The sequence below is a fragment of the Callithrix jacchus genome, chromosome 2 (genome assembly GCF_049354715.1).
Source record: "Callithrix jacchus isolate 240 chromosome 2, calJac240_pri, whole genome shotgun sequence".
NCBI classification, from domain to species: Eukaryota; Metazoa; Chordata; class Mammalia; order Primates; family Cebidae; genus Callithrix; species Callithrix jacchus.
This window is the reverse complement of record NC_133503.1, coordinates 71,787,021-71,810,977: the sequence shown is the minus strand read 5'-3', so window position 1 is coordinate 71,810,977 and position 23,957 is coordinate 71,787,021. Positions and strand designations below refer to the sequence as shown.

At 46.4% G+C, this 23,957-nt stretch overlaps 2 protein-coding genes and 1 long non-coding RNA gene across 32 annotated transcripts in view; 2 read left to right on the top strand and 1 right to left on the bottom strand.

Annotated features, from left to right (window-relative positions):
- Positions 1–2,062, top strand: part of SQSTM1 (sequestosome 1) — a 30,242-nt gene extending 28,180 nt beyond the window's left edge. For 7 of the 10 annotated variants that reach the window (XM_035290759.3, XM_078364766.1, XM_078364765.1 and 4 more), the window contains 2 exons: positions 104–299; positions 1,213–2,062. In XM_035290759.3, the coding sequence (XP_035146650.1) occupies positions 104–299; positions 1,213–1,370 (354 nt within the window). In that variant the 3' untranslated portion in view covers positions 1,371–2,062. The remainder of the gene's footprint in view (positions 1–103; positions 300–1,212) is intronic. The other 3 variants (XM_078364767.1, XM_078364768.1, XM_008989539.5) reach the window with 1 other exon arrangement.
- A 26-nt stretch (positions 2,063–2,088) lies between these two features.
- Positions 2,089–21,259, bottom strand: MRNIP (MRN complex interacting protein). 21 transcript variants are annotated; one of them, XM_078364761.1, is made up of 8 exons: positions 20,533–20,674; positions 18,628–18,700; positions 17,269–17,328; positions 11,771–11,859; positions 8,278–8,353; positions 6,385–6,542; positions 5,329–5,416; positions 2,089–2,674 (listed from the first exon to the last, which is right to left on the bottom strand). In XM_078364761.1, the coding sequence occupies exons 2-8, from the start codon at positions 18,658–18,660 to the stop codon at positions 2,204–2,206; spliced, it is 975 nt and encodes a 324-aa protein (XP_078220887.1). In that variant the 5' UTR covers positions 18,661–18,700; positions 20,533–20,674; the 3' UTR covers positions 2,089–2,203. The 21 variants fall into 21 exon arrangements, with proteins under 21 accessions (XP_078220887.1, XP_035146644.1, XP_078220888.1 ...); XM_035290753.2 differs by having other exon boundaries at positions 20,589–20,674; XM_078364762.1 differs by lacking the exons at positions 11,771–11,859; positions 18,628–18,700; positions 20,533–20,674 and adding exons at positions 15,365–15,546; positions 20,729–20,800.
- On the top strand, positions 8,120–10,878 carry LOC144581382 (uncharacterized). Its single transcript, XR_013532053.1, has 3 exons — positions 8,120–8,260; positions 8,723–8,835; positions 10,578–10,878. It is a non-coding gene; the product is annotated as an uncharacterized LOC144581382 (long non-coding RNA).
- Positions 21,260–23,957: the final 2,698 nt, after the last annotated feature.

Below are 23,957 nucleotides of genomic sequence, written 5' to 3'. Positions count from 1 at the left end.
CTGTAGCCCCCTGCAGCTTTAAACACATGCCAGGAGTTGGTGTCATGTCAGGCTTGGCCTGTAGGGAATGTCTCCTGTGTGCTCATGGTGCGTTTTGTTCCAGGAACAGATGGAATCTGATAACTGTTCAGGAGGAGATGATGACTGGACCCATTTGTCTTCAAAAGAAGTGGACCCATCTACAGGTGAACTTCAGTCCCTACAGATGCCAGAATCTGAAGGGCCAAGCTCTTTGGATCCCTCCCAGGAGGGACCCACAGGGCTGAAGGAAGCTGCCTTATACCCGCATCTGCCACCAGGCAAGTGAACCAAGAGGCTTTGTATTCATTCCTACCTTTCCCTTCAGAGCATCCTGTCCCCTTCTGATTTCAGCGACACAAACATAAGGATGGGATGTTCTCCACTTTGGGGCTTGTCTGTAGGCTAGGGAGGTTAGGAGTCCTCTTAGGTCTACACTGAGCAACAGCGAGTAAATTCTGCTAATGTAGTTCTAAAAATTTTTTTCTTGAAGCAAACTCCAGAGCAAGGAATATTAACTGTAGAAGTTTCTAAAACTTAACATGCAGACCTGGAATTAAGGCAGGTGTGACACAGAGTTGGGGCAGCACTGGGTGTGTCCCCACTACTCACCTTGGGCTCAGACTCTTCAGTGTCTCCTCAGGGAGGGCTGGCCTGAGAGTGGGGGTCATAGCCGAGATCCCGATAGCCAGGCAGAAGCCACCACTGAAGTGGGTGGTGTAGAAGGCAGTGAGGGTAGGGTGGGGGGACAGCTGACACGCAGCTGAGACTCATTGTCACATGGCAGCCGTGGGTAAACCAAGGGCTATGTGCACCGCCTGCCATGGGCTGCTGGTGTGTGTCTTCTCCACCTTAGGGGAAGGGATGGTGAGCTATGGCTGATGCGCCAAGAGTATTTCTTATATTTTTAAATCAAATAATGTGACAGTTAGATGAAATGCATATTTCAGTGTCCATTGATAGTTTTGTTTACATACCACCTGGCTGCCTTGTGTCACAGTGGCAGAGTTGAGCAGTGTGAAAAAGACTGGCCCTTTACAGAGAAAGCAGGTCCACTGTGGCCTGGGCCAGAGCTCTGGGCAGGCTTGTCCACTGGCAGACCTGGTCCCAGTTGGCCAAGGCAGGAGGCTGTGTGTTTTGGGTCACTCAGGGGGCTCAGAGCCATTCCTCATGGCTTCCTTACTGTTTTGGCAGAGGCAGACCCACGGCTGATTGAGTCCCTCTCCCAGATGCTGTCCATGGGCTTCTCTGACGAAGGTGGCTGGCTCACCAGGCTCCTGCAGACCAAGAATTATGACATCGGGGCAGCTCTGGACACCATCCAGTATTCGAAGCATCCTCCACCGTTGTGACTGCTTTTGCCCACCTCTTCTGTTGTCCCCCACCTTGTGTGTCATAGTTATGTTAAGCTACTGTAGAACTGCAGGTCTCTGTATGGGCCAGTTTCTCTGCCTTCTTCCAGGATCAGGGATTGAGGTGCAAGAAGCCATTTAGGAAGCAGCAAAACAAGTGATATGAGGGTAGGGTCCTCATGTGTGTGCACTGATGTCTGAGAAACAAGACCGGCCTCCGGGTTCCCTGGCTCCTTGCAGCGGTGCTGGGCCTGCGAGACCTGAGGCTCACTGCAGTGTGCTCCTGACCGCCCCCATGCAGGGGCTGCATTAGCAGCCCAGCACATAGCTTGACTAATGGCCTTCCACTCTTTTTTTTTTTTTTTTTTCCATGACTCATAGGTCCCTGACATTTAGTTGATTTTTCTGTTAGAGACCTGGTACTCTCTGATTCTAGATAAAGTAAGCCTAGGTGTTGTCTGGGGGTAAGCAAGGGAGGGGGCTGTCTTGGCGCAGGCAGTGGCAGCCAGTGCTGTGGGCTTCCTGCAGGGACTGAGAAAGCTCATGAAGGGCATCTGCAGTCACTGAGAGCTGCCTCCTGGTCTCTTCACCACTGTAGTTCCCTCATTTCCAAACCACCAGTAAGATCTCTTTGTAGCTATCCTGTTATATTTGTTAACAATCTAATTAAATGGTATCAGCACTTTAACCAATGACATTTGCATAGAGAGAAATGATCTGTTTGACAGTAATTTTATTGTTGGTGGTTCTTACATAGTATGTTTAAAAGTGCCTTTGGGGAACCCTATCCCTCCTAACAAGTGTATCTCGATTAATAACCTGCCAGTCTTAGATCACAGATCATCATCAAAGTCTTCCCCAGTTGTAAAGAGGTCACATAGTCTCGTGGATTGGGGATTCTGTGCCTCTTGGACCAAGGGCCCACCCTCTGCCTGACAAGTCCTTGCATCCCATGAGGTCTTCCTGCAGGGCCTCTCAGGCCCAGATGTGAGGGTGTGTGTGGCTTGAGGAAGCTGGGCAGCAGCTGTGGGCCTGCTGAGGCCTTCCTTTGAAGTCTGTGCCCTGGGGGTCCCTTGCTTAGCCTGTGCTGGCCCAGCTGGCCTGGGGTTTCTCTGCAGAGGCCTTGGCTGCTCTCTGTCCACATGTGAACTGTTTCTAGGTGACAGGACAAATTGTGCCCATTTAGAGGATGTAGCTGTAACCTGCCCAGGACTCCTCAGCTCCCTGATGCTGCACTCTGCATTGTTCTCCCAGAGGCAAGGGCTGCTGCCTTGTTTCACCTTCCATGTCAGGCCAGCCTGTCCCTGAAAGAGAAGATGGCCATGCCCTCCATTTGTAATAACAATGCCAGGGCCCAGCAAAATCGCCTGCCATGCCTGGACCCTGGCTGGGCCTATGGTTCTGACACTTTGTGCTGGAAGCTGTCGGGCTGGGGACAGGCTTTGATTCTGAGGGTTAGCAAGACAAAATAAATCCCTTCTACCTCACCCCAAATCTTCTGCTAAAGTGCATGACCAGGCTTTCCAAAAATGACATTTTCATGTCATCAGGTGATCTATTTCCTGGCAATCTTAGAATCAAGTCAACAGTACTTAAAAAGGAGGTTTGAGCAGGGAGGGTGTAGAGACGTCCGGAAAGGGGTGGGCTGGCTCCATCCTACCACTTCCCACCTGGGAGTGGCTCTTCAGAGCCTGCCAGGTTCTGCAGCTGCAGTGGTGGCAGCACCAAGTGCTGGGGCCTGGCTTCGCTCACCCCAGGAACCAAAGATGTACTGAAAGTTGGGGTGTAGGCTGGGTATGGTGGCTCATGCCTGTAATCCCAACACTTTGGGAGGTCGAGGCAGGTGGATCACTTGAGACCAGGAGTTTGAGACCAACCTGGCCAACATGGCAAAACCCTATCTCAAATAAGAATATAAAAATTAGCCAGGCGTGATGGCATGTGCCTGTAATCTCGGCTACTTGGGAGGCTGAGGCAGTATCATTTGAACCTAGGAGGCTGAGGTTGCAGTGAGCTGAGATCATACCATTACACTCCAGCCTGGGTGACAGAGCAAGACTCTGTCTCAAAAAAAAAAAAAAAGTCAGGTTGTAGGCTGGGAGCAGTGACTCATGCCTGAATCCCAGCACTTTGGGAGGCCAAGGCAGGCACATCACTTGAGGCCAGGAGTTCGAGACCAACCTAGCATGGTGAAACCCTATCTCTACTAAAAATACAAAAATTAGCTGGACATGGTGGCATGCACCTGTAATATCAGCTACTTGGGAGGGTGATGCAGGAGAATCACTTGAACTCGGGATGCAGAAGTTGCAGTGAGCCAAGATTGTGCCATTGGACTCCAGCTTGGGCAACAGAACAAGACTCCGTCTCAAAAAAAAGATGGGTTGTATTGCTTACAAAGGGATGTGAAAGCAATGATAAGAGTAGGTCCCTGCTGCACTGCCACCAAGGCAGTATGGAAGAGGCTCTGTGGCCCTGATTGACACTTGATGTTGGCTTTGCTACTGAACTTGCTGTGACCGCACAAAAACTGCAAGTCTCAGTTCCTCACCTTTAAAACAAAACAACAGGCTTGATGGAGCATAAAACACAATGATACCATTAAAACGTGCAGCCTAGGGACTGACATGTAGTGGACTCTGATCATTCTTCTGGGATTTGGAGATTCAAGGCCACAAACTTAACCCATGGTCACAAAACTAGTTGGCAGCAATAAAGTTTGAACTCTGCCTCTTGCCATGAGCCAGTGCTCTGTGCGTGGTGTGAGGTCACCCATGTCTGACCTTGGTGACATGGGGGTGGGGGCAGTGACTGAAGCCCAGTGGACTCCCAACTGCAGTGCCCTTATTTGTGCCCTGGCTCCTGTGACAGGCAAAGCAAACCCTGCACTCTAGCGCTGGATATGCGGTGGGGCCTGCTGGATTGGAAGCTTAAAGAACAAGACAACTGGGCCAGGTGCAGTGGCTCACACCTGTAATCCCAGCACTTTGGGAAGTGGGAAGACTACTTGAGCCCAGGAGTTTGAGACAAGCCTGGACAACATAGTGAGACCATGACTCTACAATTTTTTTTTTCTGTCACCCAGCCTGGAGTGATCTCAACTCACTGTAACCTCTGCCTCCTAGGTTCAAGTGATTTTCCTGCCTCAGCCTCTCGAGTAGCTGGGATTACAAGTACACACCACCATGCCCAGCTAATTATTTTTAGTAGAGATGGGGTTTCACCATGTTGGCTAGGCTGGTTTCAAACTCCTGACCTCAAGTGATCCACCTGCTTTGGGTCTCCCAAAGTGCAAGGATTATAGGCGTGAGCCACTGTGCCTGGCCTCTATGAAACATTTTTTTAAAAAAGCCAGTGTGGTGGTGCACATCTGAAGTCCCAGCTACTTGGGGGACTGAGGCAGTAGGATCACTTGAGCCTGGGAGGTTGAGGCTTCAGTGGGCTATGATTGTGCCACTACACTCTAGCCTGGGTAGATAGAGTGAGACCCTGTCTCAGAAAACAAAAAAGAACAAGACAACACCCTAAGTGAAGAGTGCCTCACATATGAGAGTCCACACCTGGGGAAATGCAAGTGTGGAAGGAAGCATCTCCCAGGATTCAGGGCGGGCCCATTGACTACTCCTGCCTGGACAAAGGTCCCTGTGCTCTATGCAGAATGAGACAATGGCCCTGACCTAGAAAACCCCTGCTGGCCAACCTTAGTTGCTCCAAGGTGTCACAATGTCCTTTGGTCTTGAGTTACCCTCATGGGAGACAAGAGGCATGAGAGGGCAAAGTGGGTATAGACAAAGATGAAGGAGTTGGCTTCAGACAGAAAAGACAAGAAACCCAGGTGGGAAGATGGCTTTCTGCGGGTAAGAATCATATACTTAGTCAACTGTGACAAAAGACAAAATTATCCCACACATACTCAGTGGTCAATGGGACCAGAAAGAAACTTTTCTCTGTCACTGACCTTCTGGGGTTCCCAGGTGACCTCAGAGCCAACAGAGTCCTGGATGCCAAGGCTGCATGGAGGCTGGATGGTGCTCTGGCTCCACTTCCTGGCAGGACAGCACTGTCAGTACTCCTGTGCTACCCTCCAGTGGCACCCCAAGCCTGACTCCACGATCACATGGCCCACAAGCCTGGGTGGCAGCCTGCTTGTCCCTACAGCTTCCCAGGCAGCTGCTCAGCCTGCCCAGCCACCACCCAGGCCCTACTCCCGTGCTTCCTAGCTCCTAGTTGCTAGAAAGTTTTGTTTGTTTTTATTTTAGTCAGGGTCTCACTGGCACCCAGACTGGAGTACAATGGCACAATCATGGCTCACTGCAGCCTTGACCTCCTGGGCTCAGATGATCCTGTTACCTCTGCCTCCCAAGTAGCTGGGACCACAGGCATGCACCACTATGCCCCATGAATTTGTTTTAAAAATTTGTTGTACAGGTAGGGTCTCCCTATGTTGCCCAGACTTGTCTAAACTCATGAGCCCAAATGATCCTCCTGCCTTGGCCTCCCAAAGTGCTAGGATTACAGGTGTGAGCCACTGTGCCTGGCTGAAAGTTCTCATTTGAAAGCAGAATCTACCTCCTAAAAACACTTGCCCTCTAAAAGCCACCCTAGAACCTTAGCCTAAGGCAGTCTCCAAAAAACTCACTGAAATGCCCGAAGCAGAAGAGACCTTCCTTAAGTCTGAGGTCTCTGCTCCTCTGTGCTAAAAGCTCTCAGGCCCGTCAGCTACTCTGGCCACTTCCCTGAGGTCAGTACAGTCTGAGATGTTCAGAATAACGTCGGCATCATAAAGGGTATGCCTGCTGGTATCCTGCCTAGCTCTTGCCTCTGCACCAGCAATGCCCAATGCCCAGGTGGGCTGAGGGGCCGGCAGTGGCAGCAGCTACCCATTTTCCTATGTGCTGGCACTTGCCATCTAGGTTTCTCCAGCTTGGCTGATGTTCACAGTGGCTCACTGGTACCCCGCTGCCAGGGCAGCATAGGCTCTGGGCCAGGTCTGGACCGGACATGCACTTGGTACCTTTTTCTAGGCAGGTCTTGACTGAAGTAGGGAACTGGCTCCTCAATTTTGGATGAAGGCTGTTTGCTGAAGCACACTCCTCCTCCTTCCAGCTCCAGTTCTTGGGAGTCATTTTCTAGATACTTCAGCCAGCGACTCTCTGAGGGCTGTGATTTTTCCTATCAGATGAGAAAAAAGCTGATTCTCAGTACTAGAAAGTAGGCAGTTTTATTGAAAACCCCTAGTCCAACTCAGGCCTGAGGATCTCAGGAATCATGCATACCTCCACTCTAGGAAAGGCATTGGCTGGAAGGTGATGGACACCAATACCCTGTGATGCTGGCAAGATAGCGCTTGCTGGTACAGGCCTTGGGTAGGTGGCAGGACACAGCCCACCAAGAATCTCATGAATGTCTATGCTCCTTGGCCCAGTGATTCCACACAAAAAGAGAAGGCAGCAATGCTAGTCCCAGTCTTATGAATAATAGCAAATGTTATTTATAAAAGCAGAAGTGTGGAAACATGGCTGGGCACAGTGGCTCACAACTGTAATCCTAGCTCTTTGGGAGGCTAAGGCAGATGGATCACCTGAGGTCAGGATTCGAGACCAGCCTGGGCAACATGGTGAAACCCCATCTCTACTAAAAATACAAAAATTAGTTAGGCGTGGTGGCGGGCATCTGTAATCGCAGCTACTTGGGAGGCTGAGGCAGGAGAATTGCTTGAATCCGGGAAACAGAGATTGCAGTGAGCCAAGATCATGTCACTGCATTCCAACTTGGGGGACAGAGTGAGACTCTGCCTCACATGAAAGAAGGAAAGAGGAAAGAGGAGGGAGAGGGAGGGGGAAGGAAGAAAGCAGGCAGGCAGAAGTGTGGAAACAACCTAAATGCCACATAATAAAGCAATCGATACTAGTACATCTACTACATTCCGTAAATACTTTTGTTTTTTTGAGACATCGGGGCTCCAGTGAGCAGTGATCATGCCTCTGCACTCCAGCCTGGGTGACAGAGGGAGACCCTGTCTCAAAAAATAATAAATAATAAATGAAAATCACTGAAAACCATACAGCAACAAAGAAGAATAATATAACTGAAAACTAGGATGCAAAAAAGTATTTCTGATGAGAATGATATACAATTCAGTCTGTGAATGGACTAAACTGGAAGCACAGACAAAAGTACCAGAAGAGCATCTTCTGCTTATAACAAAGTGTGAATCTGGCTAGGTGCAATGGCTCATTCATGTAATCCCAGCACTTTGGGAGCCAAAGCAGGAAGACGGCTTGAGCCCAGGAGTTTGAGACCAGCCTAGGCAACATAGGGAGACTCTGCCTCTATAAAAAAGAAAAAAAAAAAATAGCCGGGTGTCGTAGGGCACACTTGTAGTCCCAGTTCCGAAGGAGCCTGAGGGTAGGAGGATCACTTGAGTCCAGGAAGTCAAGGCTGCAGGGAGCCATGATCATGCCACTGCATTCTAGCCTGGATGACAGAGTAAAACCTTGTTTCAAAGCAAAACAAAACAAAACAAAACAAAAACCAGCTTGCAGTCTGTAACAAAGAAAGATGGAAACCCAGGTGTTTTACCCCATTATTTCCCTCTCAGAGGGAGGTATGCCCAGGGTGATGTGGAAGCAGTACAAGGTGATATTTGAGCTACATTCCGAAGGAGCTCTCCAAGCAGAGGAGAGTCTTTTGCAGAGTATTTTAATGATTGGTACACATGGCTATCTCCATCCTTACAAAACGTATAGGCTTATTTATTTTTGTGTTCCCCGTAGCTTTAGGCCAAGTGACTGTCATTGGATGGCATCAACACACATTTGCTATACAAATGACTACTGGATACATCTGTGCATTCATCCCTTCCCTGACACAGAGCCAGCCTGGGGCAGGTAGGTCTGACGCTTACCTGCTGCTTCACATTCCCAGTCTGTTGATGGCCCACGTTTTCTTCTTCACCGGCACTGACAGTTTCTTCTAGAGACCTTTGGGGAAGACCATACATACGCCCTTTGAAAAATGACCAGGGGCTGGGCACAGTGGCTCATGCTTGTAATCCTAGCACTTTGGGAGGCTGAGGTGGGTGGATCACCTCAGGTCAAGAGACCGAGAAAAGTCTGGCAAACATGGTGGTGCATGCCTATAACCCCAGCTACTCGGGATGATAAGGCAGGAGAATTGTTTGAACCAGGGAGGTGGAGGTTGCAAAATCGCTGGAAGACGGAATCAATGACAATGAAGATAAGTTGAAGCCTCAACCTCCCTGGGCTCAGGTGATCCTCCCACCTCAGCCTGAGTAGCTGGGACCACAGGCACACACCACCACACCTGGATAAATATTTTTCTTTTTGTAGAGAGGGTTTTGCCATCTTGCCCAGGCTGGTCCCAAACTCCTGGGCTCAAGAGATCTACCCACCTCTGCCTCCCAAAGTGCTGGGATTACAAGTGTGAAGTACATATCCAGCAGGTATTTGATTTTAAAAATCATTTTCCAATTGTCCACTGCATGTGTATAGAAATAACAATTTTGTATGTTGACCTTGTATCCCTGTGATCTTGCTAAAATATTAGTTTTAGTAGCTTTTTTTGTAGATTCATTAGGATTTTCTACATACACAATCAAGCTGTTTGCAACTAAAATAATGGTTTAATCCAGTTTGAGATTTACTGTTGTTTCCCGAATCTAAAAATGTTAAGCCCTTGATTCTGGAAAATGCTGTGCTCTTATCTCTTCAATTATTGCTTTTGCCTCATGCTCTTAATTTTCTCTTGCTAGAACTCTTCTCTGTAACCTCCATGTCTGTCAACTTTCCCGCATATTTTCTACTTTTCAATTTTTCTGTGTTGCATTGTGAATAATTTCTTTTTTTGAGACGGAATCTTGCTCTGTTGCCCAGGTTGGAGTGCAGTGGTGTGATCTTGAGCTCACTGCAACCTTTGCCTCTTGGGTTCAAGCTATCTACCTGCCTCAGCCTCCTGAGTAGCTGGGACTACAGGTGCGTGCCACCATGCCCAGCTAATCTTTTTTATTTTTAGTAGAGATAGGGTTTTACCATGTTGGCCAGGATGATCTTGATCTCCTGACCTTGTGATCCACCTGCCTTGGCCTCCCAAAGTGCTGGGATTATAGGCATGAGACAACACACCCGGCTGCATTGTGAATAATTTCTTTAGATTTATCTTCCATTTCAAGAATTCTCTTTTCAGTTGCATTTAATCTGTTTAACCTGTCCACTGAGTTTTTAATTTCTTTTTTTTTTTGAGACAGAGTCTCACTCTGTCACCCAGGGTGGTGTGCAGTGGCGTGATCTTGGCTCACTATAACCTCTGCCTTCTGGGTTCAAGTGCTTTCCAGCTAGTTTTTGTATTTTTAGTAGAGATGGGGTTTCACCATGTCAGCCAGGCTGGTATTGAACTCCTGACCTCAAGTGATCCTCCTGCCTCAATCTCCCAGAGTGCTAGGATGTTAAGCATGAGCTACTGTGCCCAGCCTGAACTTTTAAGTTTAATGATTATACTTTTAAGTTCAGCCAATTCTTTTAAGACAGAGTCTCACTCTGTTGCAGCTTCTCTCTGGAGCAATACATCTTCAACCCAGGCCACACTTGAGCCTGGGAGGTGGAGGTTGGCTCCCTGCGAGGTGGAGGTTGGCTCCCTGCAACTTCCACCTCCCACACTCAAGCGATTCTTATGCCTCAGCCTCCTGAATAGCTGGGATTATAGGTATGTGACACCACGCCCAACTAACTTTTGTATTTTTAGTAGAGATGGGGTTTCACCATGTTGGCCAGGCTGGTCTTGAACTCCTGACCTCAAGTGATCCGCCTGCCTTCGCCTCCCAAAGTGCTGGGATTACAGGTGTGAGACACTGCACCCGGCCTCTTTTTGGTTCTTTTTCAAATACACCTACTTTTTGGATGTGACGGTGATCTGGCTGTGACATCTGTCACCTCATCAATCACTAGGGTTGATTCACTGATCTGGCTGCATAGGCAGTGTCCCATTCCTCCTCCACAGCTCCATGTGTGTCCCTCCTGATGCTGTGTGCTCGGTCGAAGGAAACAACCATCCCCAATAGTGGAGGACTGGTCTTCGGTCAAGGGTATATGAGTAGCTGCACTCCCTCTTAGAAACCTCCGTAACAAGCTCTCAAATACACCTATTTTTTTAAGTCCCTCATCTTATCACTCTCTATCTTTTTTTTCTTAGATGGAGTCTCACTCTGTAGCCCAGGCTGGAGTGCAGTGGTGCAATCTCAGCTCACTGCAACCTCTGCCTCCCGAGTCCCAGTTCAAGCAATTCTCCTACCTCAGCCTCCCAAGTAGCTGGGATTACAGGCATGAGCCACCATGCCCAGCTAATTTTGTATTTTTTAGTAGAGACAGGGTTTCACCATGTTGGCCAGTCTGGTCTTGAACTCCTGACCTCGTGATCTACCCACCTTGGCCTCCCAAAGTGCTGGGATCACCCCCTTTTTAAATTAAATATATTAAACATGCATTATGTATTCTGAAGTCTTCATGGGTCTGACTTTTCTGACTGTTGTTCTGCTATCTTTTGCTCATGGTGACATATTTCCTTGAATGTTAAATGATTTTAAACTCTTGAGTATATGCTACTTGGAACTATTTCTGTGGGAATTCTTTAAGGCCTGGGTTGAAGATATATTGCTGCAGAGAGAAGCTGCATTTACCTCTGCTTCCTGGGACAACTGAAAGACATGTTCAGCTTGAGGCTTTTCACACAGAGTATGTAAAAGGATGAAAAACCATGCAACAGCTTCCTTGTATTTCCAAAATTTTAGAGATATTTCCCCCTCTTCAGCCACTGCCAAAGTCAATACAGGTAAGCTACCTGTTGCAGAGTGGGTCTAGTTCATTTGTACACTGAGGGTATAGTCTTCTGGAGGCTCAGTTTTGTATGGAGGTGTCCTACTGGCCTTCCTATGCTGACCAGGCTGTAGGTTTTGTCTTCTGTCCCCTGCACCCCTCCCAGCCATCTAAATGGAAGCTCCAGAGCACTAGGCTTCAATCGCCCCAGGAGCTCAGGTGCTTCCTCTCTGGCTTTTGGCTTTTTTTTTTTTTTTTTAGGCCAGTTAAATTTAGCAGCGGAGTTATACCAACTTTAGTGACACTAATATTAATAAATTCTGATAACCCACTACCATCAGACCAGCTTCGTTTTCATTTTTGACCTCTGAGAGTTACCTATTTTCTTGTCAGTGCATCAGTGCATTTAAAATAGCTGCATTTTTAGCATTTTCAATGTGAAAATTGCTCAGGGTGTTTGACTGCCATATTGTAAGAAATGGAAGTCTAAGGGACTTCTCCACTGTGTACTTCTATTACCCAGTCAAGATCAAAACAGGGCAAGACAATCATACTCTTCTCAAACAACTGTACCTGAGTGGCAACTCTGAAACTTGTCCCTGTAGCAGATTTAATTTTTGGACATGCCGTCTACAGTCAGTACCAGAACCTTCACCATAAGCCTGAGAGAACAAAAAAATATATAAAATTTAAAAAGTGTTGGCAGAATGCTGAGAAACACATCCATTTGAGATGCACCTCAAGGAGGACAAAGCTATATTCTGTAAGGCCCAAAGACCCCTAAAGCAGCATGCAGGAATCCTAATGACTGACTGCTATCTCTAGAATGATTTACAAACCAGCAATCTCCAGAACTAACAGTTTAGGTCTATCTGGCTGTTCCGTGAGCACCCTGAACTCTACCTAATGAAGCCAAACTCAACCCAAAGCCCTACACAAAATGGTTAGTGAACATGAATAAAAACATCACAAGAGAAGTAACACATATTGCCATATTATATAACATACTGCTAAAAAATAAATGAAATGATACTTACTCTCACTGATAATCAAAGGAATACAAAATAAAATACATTTTTTTCCACTTAGCAGTCACAAATTCATCCAATAAATATTTATTGACTACCAACTATGTGCCAGGCCTCATCTAAAGGTAGATAATACAGAAGTGGACAAGACTTGCTGTCATCATGGAACTCACATTCAAGTAAGAAGAGATAGGAAATAAACAAGTGAGGCATGTAACCTATCAGATGCTAATAAGTGCTCCTAAGGAAGATGAGACCAGGAAAGAGGCCTTACATAAGAGTCTACAGTTTTACATAAGGTGTTCAAAATGGTCAAAGAATGGATCTCTAAAAAGGTAACATTTGAGCCCAAACAGGAAGATATAAAGAAGTAAGCCACATGGATGTCTGGGGGAAGAATTCCAGCAGAAACAATGACATAAAAATGAGCATGAAGACCCTAAGCCTGGCATTTTGGAGAAACAGTGAAGAGGCCAGCATGGCTGGAGCTGAGTGGTCTAAGGGAAAGATGGTAAGAAACGAAATTTGAGAGTATGGGTCCTACCATAGGCAGAATCAGCTTCATGGCTATGAGATCTGCTCTGCTGTTGCTGTCTTGAAATTCTTAATAATCTGATCTTTGAACCTGTGTTTTGTAAGTGAAGTCCGTTGGGGCAATAGAGCACATCTGTAATCAGACACATACACTATACATGTCCACTGCTCCTCAACACCCCACTGGCAGGAGCATTCTTGATGTCCGATGGACACAGAATTCCTGTAGATACCCAGTGCCTGGCAGCTAGTAAGTCAAGTGAGAACTGAGAACTAATCATTGTTTTCAGCAACATAGAGACCACTGCTGACACTGACACAAGCAATTTTGAAGGATAGGTAAGGAGTGTAGTCCTGTTTGGAGCACATTCAAGTGGGAACAGAAAAGAGTAACTGGAGGGGGAGATGGCAAAGTTGCAAAAGACCAGGCTGGCATAACCACTAGCAGTGTGCTCTTCCACAGGGCAGAGACTGCTGGCTGGATAGTGAAGAGCATTATTCCCGAAATGGGCACAAAACTAGACTTCATTTTCCAGTGTGTGTGTGTGTGTGTGTGTGTGTGTGTGTGTGGTCGGTCAGGGTGGCCAAGAAACCAGGCTCTTTCATGGTAGTGTCACTTGTTTCCCAGCCTGGCCCTCAAAGCCTCCTGGTAGCTCCTCCACACACTTACTTGCCCTTCTCAGTGGCTAGAAGCAGCTACAGATGAGCCTCAGGGAATAAAAGAAGCTCAGGGGCCTGGCGCAGTAGCTCACGCCTGTAATCCCAGCACTTTGGGATGCCGAAGGCCGGTGTATCACAAGGTCAGGAATTTGAGACCAGCTTGGCCAATATGGTGAAACCCCATCTTTTTTTTTTTTTTAAAGACATTTATTCAGCATCACGATCAAACTATTACATTTAGCAATCAACAGCACCGGTGCAAAAAAAAAAAGAAGAAAAATCTACATTAAAACCCTTTGTTGGAATGCTTTACACTTTCCACAGAACAGAAACGAAAATAACCTGTTATACAATTAGTCACAAATACAGTCCTTGAGTTTTTTGCCAATACATATGAGTATTTGTCTAAATCATGTCTTCTTTGTAGCAGCTAGGCCCTGCCACCACTGTGCTTGGCTGAGTCCATAAATCTGTTATAACCTGCAGCTTCTCTGTCACTTCTCTGGCTCTCCTCTCCTGCTCAGCTTTGTTTCCTAATTAAAATCTTCTGCCACTGCCATAGCTACTGCTGCTACTGGAACCGCCATAGCCACCTTGGTTTCGTGGTTCGGCAAAGTATTGGCTGCCACCACCAAAGGGGCCAGAGCTTCTGCCTCCAAAGTTTCCTCCCTTCGTGGGTCCAAAATCTGAAGACTGATTGTTGTAATTGCCAAAATCATTGTAGCTTCTACCACCTCCAAAATTGCTTCCATCATTACCAAATCTATTATAGCCATCCTCCCTGCCACCATATCCACCACTACCATGGCTGCCACCAAAGCCACCAAGACCACCGAAATTTCCTCCACGACCAAAGTTGTCATTCCCACTGAAACCAACTCCACGACCACCACCAAAGTTTCCAGAACCACTTCAATCTCTTTGGCTGGATGAAGCACTAGCCATCTTTTGCTTTCACAGCCTTTCCTAACTTCACAGTTGTGGCCATTCACAGTATGGTATTTCTGAATGACAATCTTATCCACGGAGTCATGGTTGTCAAAGAGCATAAAGGCAAAGTCCCTTTTCTTGCCACTGCCTCTGTCAGTCATGATTTCAATCACTTCAATTTTTCCATACTGTTTAAAATAATCTCTTAGGTGATGTTCTTCAGTGTCTTCTTTAATGCCACCAACGAGTATTTTTTTCACAGTTAAGTGGGTACCCAGTCTTTGTGACTCTTCTCTTGAGACAGCTCTCTTTGGTTCCACAACTCTTCCATCCACTTTGTGTGGCCTTGCATTCATGGCTGCATCCACCTCCTCCACAGTTGCATACGTGATGAACCCAAAGCCCCTGGAGCGCTTGGTGTTTGGATCTCTCATTACCACACAGTCTGTGAGCGTTCCCCATTGCTCAAAATGGCTCCTCAAGCTCTCATCAGTTGTTTCAAAGCTCAACCCTCCAATGAAGAGCTTCCTCAGCTGTTCCGGCTCTTTAGGAAACTCTGACTTAGACATGATTGGAGGGAGAAGAGAGACGTTAACGATGCTTCCTCGGCGGCATCCACGGGCAGAAAGGAGCAAACTGATGAACGTATCTCGAAACCCCATCTTTACTAAAACTACAAAAAAATTAGCCAGGCATGGTGGTGCATGCCTGTAGTCCCAGCTACTTGGGAGGCTGAGACAAGGAGAATCACTTGAACCTGGGAGGCAGAAGTTGCAGTGAGCTGAGTTAGCACCACTCCACTCCTAGGACTGTTATGAGAGCAAGAGAAACAATGTCTATTTATTAAGCCACCACAATTTTGGTGTGTGTTTGTTACTGTGGCCTAGTCAGCCATATACCATATACCACACATAGCACAGAGGCACTAAGGGGAGTAGGAAGGCTTCCTCAAGGAGAATGTAGAAATACATACATCTCAAACAAGCCATGCTCACCATGTGGGTTGTCTGCTTACCTAGTAAGCCAGCCCCTGTCTTCTGAGACCCAATCCCAGTTGACTAGACCAGAGGTGGGCATCCCAACCAGCCTGGGCCAACCAGATTACTTCTCCTAGGAATTTATAACTGGGACTCAGCTCTTCCACTTGGCTTGGAATGAGATTCTGTGGACTTGGAGTAGAGAATGTGACTGAATTGTCTGGGGAGAAACAGAAAGGGAAGGAGAAGAGAAAATCGAGCAAAGATACAGAGAGAAGCTGGGTGACGGGGAGGAGAAGGGAGGAAAAGCTGATACCTGGCTTGTTGGCAGCTTTTCAGTTCTTGGGGCTAGTTCTTCAAGGGATCAGGAATGAAGTTCTGCCCCTTGGATTCCCTGGGATATCTCATTACCTTGCCAGTACATTTTCAGTTTTATTTTTTTTACTTTGCTGAACCCATTCTGAAGTGTTTTTTATCCCTTTTTAAAAAAAATATCAGGTGAAGGCACTCATCAACATTATAAAGTGTTTTTGTCTATTATTTGCAACTAAAAGAACCTTGATCAAAAGATATCCTTTAAAAGAGCAATTCAGGCCAGGCTCAGTGGCTCACGCCTGTAATCCCAGCACTTTGGGAGGCTGAGGTGGGCAAATCATTTGACGTCAGGAGTTCAAGACCAGCCTTGGCCAACATGGTGAAACCGTTTGTCTACTAAAAATCCAAAAAAAAAAAACCAAATTTGCTGGGTGAGGTAGTGCGCACCTGTAGTCCCAGCTACTCGGGAGGCTGAGGCAGGAGAATCACTTGAACCTGGAAGGCGGGGATTGCAGTGAGCCAAGATCACACCATTATACTCCATCCTGGTGACAAAGTGAGACTCTGTCTCACAAAAGCCCTCCAAAAATAGCAATTTAACTTCTAGTACTTTGTCCTAAGTAAACAGTAAACAGCTGATCACGTGAATAAAGAGGTATTTATAGAAAGTTTCACTGTAGAGTTGTGCATAACAGTGAAAGGGAAATCAATCTAAATGCCCAACAAGGTTGGACTGGTTACTTACTCATGTGCTGAGGATACACCAGTAAATAAAAAAGGAAAAGCCTCTGTTCTCATGGAACTTACAGTCTTAGATGGACAATCTGCACATAAATACATTAATATATAACTTTCATAGGATAATGAGAAGAGGGAGGGGAATTCCACAGTGAGCACAAAGGCCTGAAGAGGGAGCAAATTTGGGTTTAAGGTCAGAAAGCAAGCACCATGGCTGTAGGAGGATGAGAGCTGAAGGGAGAGGCAGCACTGGGGCTGAAGCAGGTAGAGAAAATTCAGTAAGGCAAAGGACGCAGGACAGCTGGGGTCCTTGGAGTTCAGGAGGGGCAATATGCATGGACTGAAAAGATGTGCTCAATGTCAGGTGCAAACAGCAGGCTGGATAAGAGCATTTACAGCCTGCCCCTGCCTGCCTCCACTTCCTGAGCCCACTCTCCCACACCCCCACCTCCACCAACAGCCTCTGCCTTCCCTAGCTGGTCTGATTCCTCGTCATCTTCTAACAGTCCCCAGTGCTTTCCTTTCCTTGTGTTCAGTCAAGTTTTAAATTATATAGATTCGTGTGTGTATTAATTTCTCTTCCCCTTCCACACAAGTGCATCTGTGAGGGCAAGAATGACAATGGGCTTACTTTCCACTGTTTCCCTCGTGCCTGACACAGATGGTACTCAACAAATACTTGCTGAATGAAGAATCAAATGGCAGTACCTTTCCAGATACTGCTCCATCAATTTCACTTCCTAAAGGAAAAGGAAGTTCAGGGGCAGGAGCTCTGTGTCTGGTGAAGTTTGTGTGAGAGAGGATGATCCCAGCTGTGGCATGCTAGGACTCCCTGGAAGGGCTCCCTGCAGGCATATGCCCTGCCTGCTTTCTCTTTCATAGGACTCACCCGCAAAAAGGACTGCTTCTCTCCACAAGCTTTGCATGTCCACTTGACACTCTTTTTTACCTGCAATGAAATTTCAGAAATACAACTCAGATAATTATTTAAAACTAAATGGAATTGGATCTGAAATAATTTTTTTTTTTTTTGAGACAGTCTCACTCTGTTGCCCAGGCTGGAGTGCAGTGGCACAATCCTGGCTCTCTGCAACATGTGCCTCCTGGGTACAAGCTATTCTCCTGCCTCAGCCTCCCGAGTACCTGGGATTATGGGTGTGTGTCACCATGCCCAACTAATTTTTATATTTTTAGTAGAGACGGGGTTTTACCATGTTGGCCAGGCTGGTCTCAAACTCCTGACCTCAAGTGATCCACCTACCTTGGCCTCCCACAGTGCTGGGGTTACAGGCGTGAGCCACCAGGCCTGACCTGAAACAATTTTAAAAATTGATAGAAAAAGAGTCCAGAAACAAACCAACATATATGTGTAAAAATTTAGCATATCATAATCATAAAGGTGGCACTTTAAGAGTAGGAAAAGAGTTCAAATTTGAGTCACAGCACCAAAAAAAATAATAATCATAAAATAATTTTAAAAGAGTGAGAAAACAGACTATTTAACAAATCTGGGTTGGTGCTGGGAAACACAATCAAGTTGGGCTGGGTGCAGTAGCTTAAGCCTGTCCTCTCAGTGACTAGGGAGATCAAAACTGCTTGAGTCCAGGAGTTTGAGGCCAGCCCGGGTAGCATAGCAAGAGCCTGTTTCTCAAAGCCAAACCAAACTAAACCAAAACAAAAAAGCCCCAAAAATCCAAAATGAAGCTCTACCACCTGTGGGTCTAAAAAATAAATTCCACAACATTTATTTTCAATTCTTGTTAAACCTGACTAGATGTGTTTTCTCTTAACATGATAAAATGCCATAAACCCAGCTCTAATGCTGAAGAATCTCTACCAGCATTCCCATGGAAGTCAAGAACATGAACAAGCCAGAGTTGCCCACTATTATTTACCATTTTTTTCTGGATGTACTATCTAATGGAATTAGTAGAAAGTTGTAAGCGGTATAAAGATTAGAAAGGAGGGGAAAACGCTATCATTATTCCTAGATAAAATACCTGATATAATTTTTTTTTAGATGGAGTTTCACTCTTATTGCCTGTGCTAGAGTGCCATGGTGCAATCTCAGCTCACTGCCATTTCCACCTCCCAGGTTCAAGCAATTCTCCTGCTTCAGCATCCTAAGTAGCTGGGATTACAGGTATGTGCCACCATGCCCAGTTAATTGTGTAGTTTTAGTAGAGACAGTGTTTCACCATGTTAGTCAGGCTGGTCTGGAACTCCTGACCTCAAATGACCCACCCACCTTGGCTTGCCGAAGTGCTGGGATTAAATGCATGAGCCACCTCCCCGGCTGCAACCTGATACAGTTTTTTTATCTGAAAAGCCAACAGAATGAAGTGAAAAGCCACAAAAACCAGACAATCTAACATAGTGGTTAGGTACAAAATTAAGATATCTTCAAAATTTAAAATAGCTTTTGTATAAGCAGGCATCTAGTTAGAAGAGATAATGGATAAAGAGTCTATTTATAACAGCAACAAATAAAATGTTACCAAGGGATGCCAGGGTTACTTGAAGAAACGTAATCAATCATGTTTAACATCACCAAGATGTCTCTTGATTCATTAAAATTAATATGATTAATGTGATCCTAATAAAAAATCATAAGGATTTTGGGAGAAGTATCCAAAAGGATTCTAAGGAGAACAATGAGCATCTATCAAAAATTGAAGTGGGTATATCGTATGTTTTAGCATTTATTTCCCAGCTTCTTCTACCTTAAAACACCAATAAAATGGAATTTTCCATTGAGTATGTAAGCAAGTATGAAAAGCATTTAAAAAAGTTTAGGACACACAGTAACTGGTAAAGGAATTAATTCTGGTAACTGCTGAGAGAGAGTATGGTTTTGCCACTTATTAGATGGAGAAAACACTTGATTTCTTTGGATTTCTCATGGAATTAGTAGTAAGCGGTATAAAAATTGGAAAGGAGGGGAAAACCCTTACAGAATTCTCATGTCTGTAAGATTGGAATGATGCCTAATTCAAAGGTTGTTGAAGTTAAATGTGTTAAATTGGTATTTTACTTGCAATTAAGATGGCCAACGTCCTTTTTGGTTTCAAGTCATTTTTTTCTTTGTTTCTGAGACAGGGTCTGGCTCTGTCGCCGAGGCTGTAGTGCAATAGCACGAATACACCTCACTGTAACCTTTGCCTCCTGGACTGAAGCCATTCTCCTGCCTCAGTGCCCCTCCCACCTCAGCACCCCTGTGTACCTAGGACTACCGATGCACGCACCACCACACCTAGCTATTTTATTTTGAATTTTAGTAGAGGCAAGGTCTCACTACGTTGCCCAGGCTGGTCTGGAACTTCTGGGCTTAAGTGATCTGCCCTATTGGGCTTCCCAAAGTCCTGGGATTACAGGCCTGAACCACTGGGGCCAGCCAACTCATATTTCATAGGGTTGAAAATGACCATGATGGTCAGGGGTGGCTCACGCCTGTAGTCCCAGCAATTTGGGAGCCAAGGCGGGTAGAGCACTTGAGCCCAGGAGTTTCTGACCAGCCCAGGTAACACGGCAAAACCCCGTCTCTAAAAAAAGATACAAGCCGGGCGCGGTGGCTCATGCCTGTAATCCCAGCACTTGGGGAGGCTGAGGCAGGGGGGAATCACGAGATCAAGAGATCGAGACCATCCTGGTCAACATGGTGAAACATCGTCTCTACTAAAAATACAAAAAATTAGCTGGGCATGGTGATGCGTGCCTGTAATCCCAGCTACTCAGGAGGCTGAGGCAGGAGAATTGCCTGAACCCAGGAGGCGGAGGTTGCGGTGAGTCGAGATCGCGCCACTGCACTCTAGCCTGGGTAACAAGAGCGAAACTCGGCCTCAAAAACAACAACAACAACAACAACAACAAAACCTGTCCTCCCCCTCGCATTGAAACTGAGCAGGGCCACTTGGCCGGCTAGGCTCTGCCTAAAAGATGCTATCCTCAACCTGATTCTCCCACTACCTGCTACAAGTCACGAGAAGCCACCTCCGCAAGAACCATTACCTCTGGTTTCTACAAGAACTAAACAAAAAGCCCAGAACTACATTATGCGGGGGCGACCCCAACAAGACCCGTCCTCAGCGGTCCCTGCACTCGTTCCGGCCCACGTGCATCCCGGAGCCATTCGAGACAGCACCCACGGTCCCACCACTGCCCGTCGGCTGTGCCCGCGCCGGAGGAGCAAGGGGCTGGCACCCGCTAGACCTGGTGCGCTTGGAAGAGGCGGCAGCTGCAGCAGCGTAGGACCCGAGAATGCCGTGGCGGCGCCATTCTGGCCTGTGTAGGCCGCCGCGCACACGCGCGCGTATTCGGCGCTTGGCCAGTCGCGGCCCCGCCCCACGTACGCGCTCGGGCTTCTCTAGTCTCGGGTGCCGCCTCGCATGCGCGTACGCTCTTTGCTCGGCCCGCCGCAGCCCAGCTCCTGGTCACTGGGACCCCTCTATCCTTCCGCGCATCTCGTTGGTCTTCTGGGCCCCTCTGGACCTCAGAAGGAGTTTTGGGTGCCGGTGGGTGCGGGATTCCTGCTCGCAGACTTGCAGTTTGACCAGGGCAGTGCACGCGTCTTCCTAAGGTAGCGGCTTCCGGCCTTGGGAGACTGGAGTTGAGACAGCAGGGCTTCTGCTTCCCAGTTACCTGGACTGCCGCACAACGCGGGGCGGGGCTGAGGGGCCACCCTGCCCGGCTCGGTTCGGCTCGGTACGCGCGGTAGCGCATTTGGGCAGTAGCGAACAGTTAGCCTTTGAGACGGAGGGGCTCACCAGACCCAAGCTTTCGGGAGAGGGCGGCGGAGGCGCTAGGCCGCCGAGCGCTAAGCTGGTGCCCCGGGAGCGCCGCAGGCCCACCCGGTGGAGGGCTTGGGCTCCCTACAGCCAGACACCCGGCAACTCTTCGTGGCTAGGGTTGTAGCTTTGTTGGAAAAAGAAAAAAAAAAAAAAAAAAAAAAAATTAAATTAGCTGTAAATCTCTGTGGCTAGGGTTGTAATTTTCTTTCTTTTCTTTCTTTTTTTTTTTTTTTGAGATGGCGTTTCGCTCTTGTTACCCAGGCTGGAGTGCAATGGTGCGATCTCGGCTCACCTCAACCTCCGCCTCCTGGGTTCAAGCAATTCTCCTGCCTCAGCCTCCCGAGTAGCTGGGATTACAGGCGTGCGCCACCATGCCCAGCTAATTTTCGTATTTTTAGTAGAGACGGGGTTTCACCTTGTTGACCAGGATGGTCTCGATATCTTGACCTCGTGATCCACCAGCCTCGGCCTCCCAAAGTGCTGGGATTATAGGAGTAAGCCACCGCGCCCGGCCGTAATTTTCATTTTAAAAAATGTTTTATTTTCCAACTTTTGCGAAGTAATCAGAAATAAAAAGCGAGCTGACACTTTTTTTTTTTTTTGAGACAGTCTCTCTCGGTCTGTCGCCCAGGCTGGAGTGTAGTGGCGTGATCTCGGTTCACTGCAGTGTCTGCCCTCCGGGTTCAAGCGATTCTCCTGCCTCAGCCTTCCGAGTAGCTGGGATTACGGGTGGCTGCAACCACACCCAGCTAATTTTTGTATTTTTAGCAGAGATGGGGTTTCTCCATGTTGGTCTGTAACTCCTGACCTCAGGTGATCCGCCCGTCTCTGCCTTCCAAAGTGCCGGGATTACAGGCTTGAGCCACAGGACCTGGCCGACACTCACTTTTAACAGCAGAAACCATCCCTTTAAAGAAACACCCAATCCTGACAAGGGTGCGGGGAGAACAGTCAAATGCAAAACCGTGGAAAGAAACCTGGCAATTACTGCAACCCCAAGAAAGGAATCCTTTCACCCAGGTGATTATTATTCATGCCCTAGTGTTCCCTCAAGTATACCAGGAAGAAATGGAAATCAGTGTTCTGAAGAACGGCACGGACCCTTATGCGGTTCCATCAGCAAGAACTTAAGTTTGAAGTGACAACATGCTGTGGAGAAGCAAGGTTACAAAATGACAGTACATCGTTAGAATTCTGTGACACCAGCATTATTTCCTGGAGGGGGTGTGTGGCTAAGGTTGTAGGTAATGTTAATTTTTTCCAACTTTTGCACAGTAGTTATCAGGAAAAAAAAATTGAGAGACGGTATGCCAACAGACAGTGCCCAGACAACGCATGACAATAAACGGACTGCTGCAGTAACCAGGCAGTCGGCGGCGTGGTAAGGAGTGGTCAGGAGTACCTGCCTGCTCCTCTATTTTTTGTACCACCCTCCCATTGTCAGAACCAACCCGAGAAAGTGGAATACGCTCCCCAAACCAGTCACAGAAAACATCCTGCTTATTGTTAGCTCCCCTCGAGTTTCCAATAGCGGGCGGTCAGAACCACCTGAAGCCTTTCCCGTTTTCCATCCCCAGGCCCTTGCACCCACCCACACCGGGTGATGATGCTGACTCCCATAACGTTTCTCATTTGGGTGGTCTTCCTTCATTTCCACGTTTACGTTATTGTGGCTGAGAACAGAAGGCATCTGCCGAGAATGTTTTATGCTTAATGAAGAGTAAAAATTTCATATATGACATTGGTTAAACCAAAAACAATTACAGAATCAACACCAAAATACTGAGAAGTAATCTGTAGCACTAGGAAAAAATTTTCTACTTTTCTGTATATTTTTCTCCTGGCAATAAAGAACATGAAAAGCCGTTTTATTTTTCTTATTCACTTGGGTGCAGGTGGACTAAGGCCAGAAAGGGCATTAGCCAGAACATCAAAATCCTTTAAAAATTCAGGTATATAGATTTTTTTCTTGGAAATTAGAAGAATAATTTGATGAATGGTTTGATACGACTTACATTACTCAGTAGGCAGTTTAAAAATATTCATGTTTACTTATAATTTAAATGTTTTATTTGTATTATCTATTAATTAATGTTACTGTTATGATTGTTAAACATTTTGAGTTATTTACCCAGGTTAAATGATTTATGGATGAAAGGACTATTGTACATTTTTGTACATTGTATCATGTGAATAGGCCAGATTCTTCTTTTATATTCTTGGGTGAAATTTATTTAGTGTATTGACAAGCTTATACTTCCACATATTAAAAACATTTATCTTACCTCTGTAAAGGCAAAAAATGAAAAAAAGGCATTTATCCAAATTCCAAGTTATTCAAATCTAATTGAATATAATCAATTTAAGACTTGAAATTGCTAAATGTATTAGGTTATTATATCTTAATTATAGTATAGCCAAGAACAGTCTTTTTGGTATAAATCATTTGAAAATATTTTATGGTAGTTTATGTAAATACCAGAAAGGAAATTAAAGCCAGGCATGGTGCTGCATGCCAGTAGTCCCAAGCTACTTAGGGAGGCAGCATCAGGAGAATCACTTTAGGCCAAGAATTTGAGCTGCAGTGAGCTATGCTCATGCCTGGGTAGCAGAGTGAGACCCTGTGTCTAAAACAAAGAAGCAAAGCTACTTAGTTAAAACAAAAACAGCTTCCACAGAGATATACAGTAGTACCTCTGAGTTTCACTTTCTGCAGCTTTAGTTACCCAAAGTCAAAAGCCACCTGGAAAAGAGAAGAGTATAGTACAAGAAGATACTGAGGCAAACCACA

Excerpts from the sequence above, each read along its gene's own strand:
- MRNIP (XM_054251929.2), bottom strand. The coding sequence starts at position 21,098 with ATGCGCTACCGCGCGTACCGAGCCGAACCGAGCCGGGCAGGGTGGCCC. Across the intron at positions 17,329-20,728 it reads GACTAGAGAAGCCCGAGCGC|GTAAAAAAGAGTGTCAAGTG; the intron begins GTACGTGGGGCG and ends ATTTCATTGCAG. Across the intron at positions 14,906-17,268 it reads AGAAGCAGTCCTTTTTGCGG|AGTTTCCTAAAGAGCCGGAA; the intron begins GTGAGTCCTATG and ends TGTCTAAGTCAG.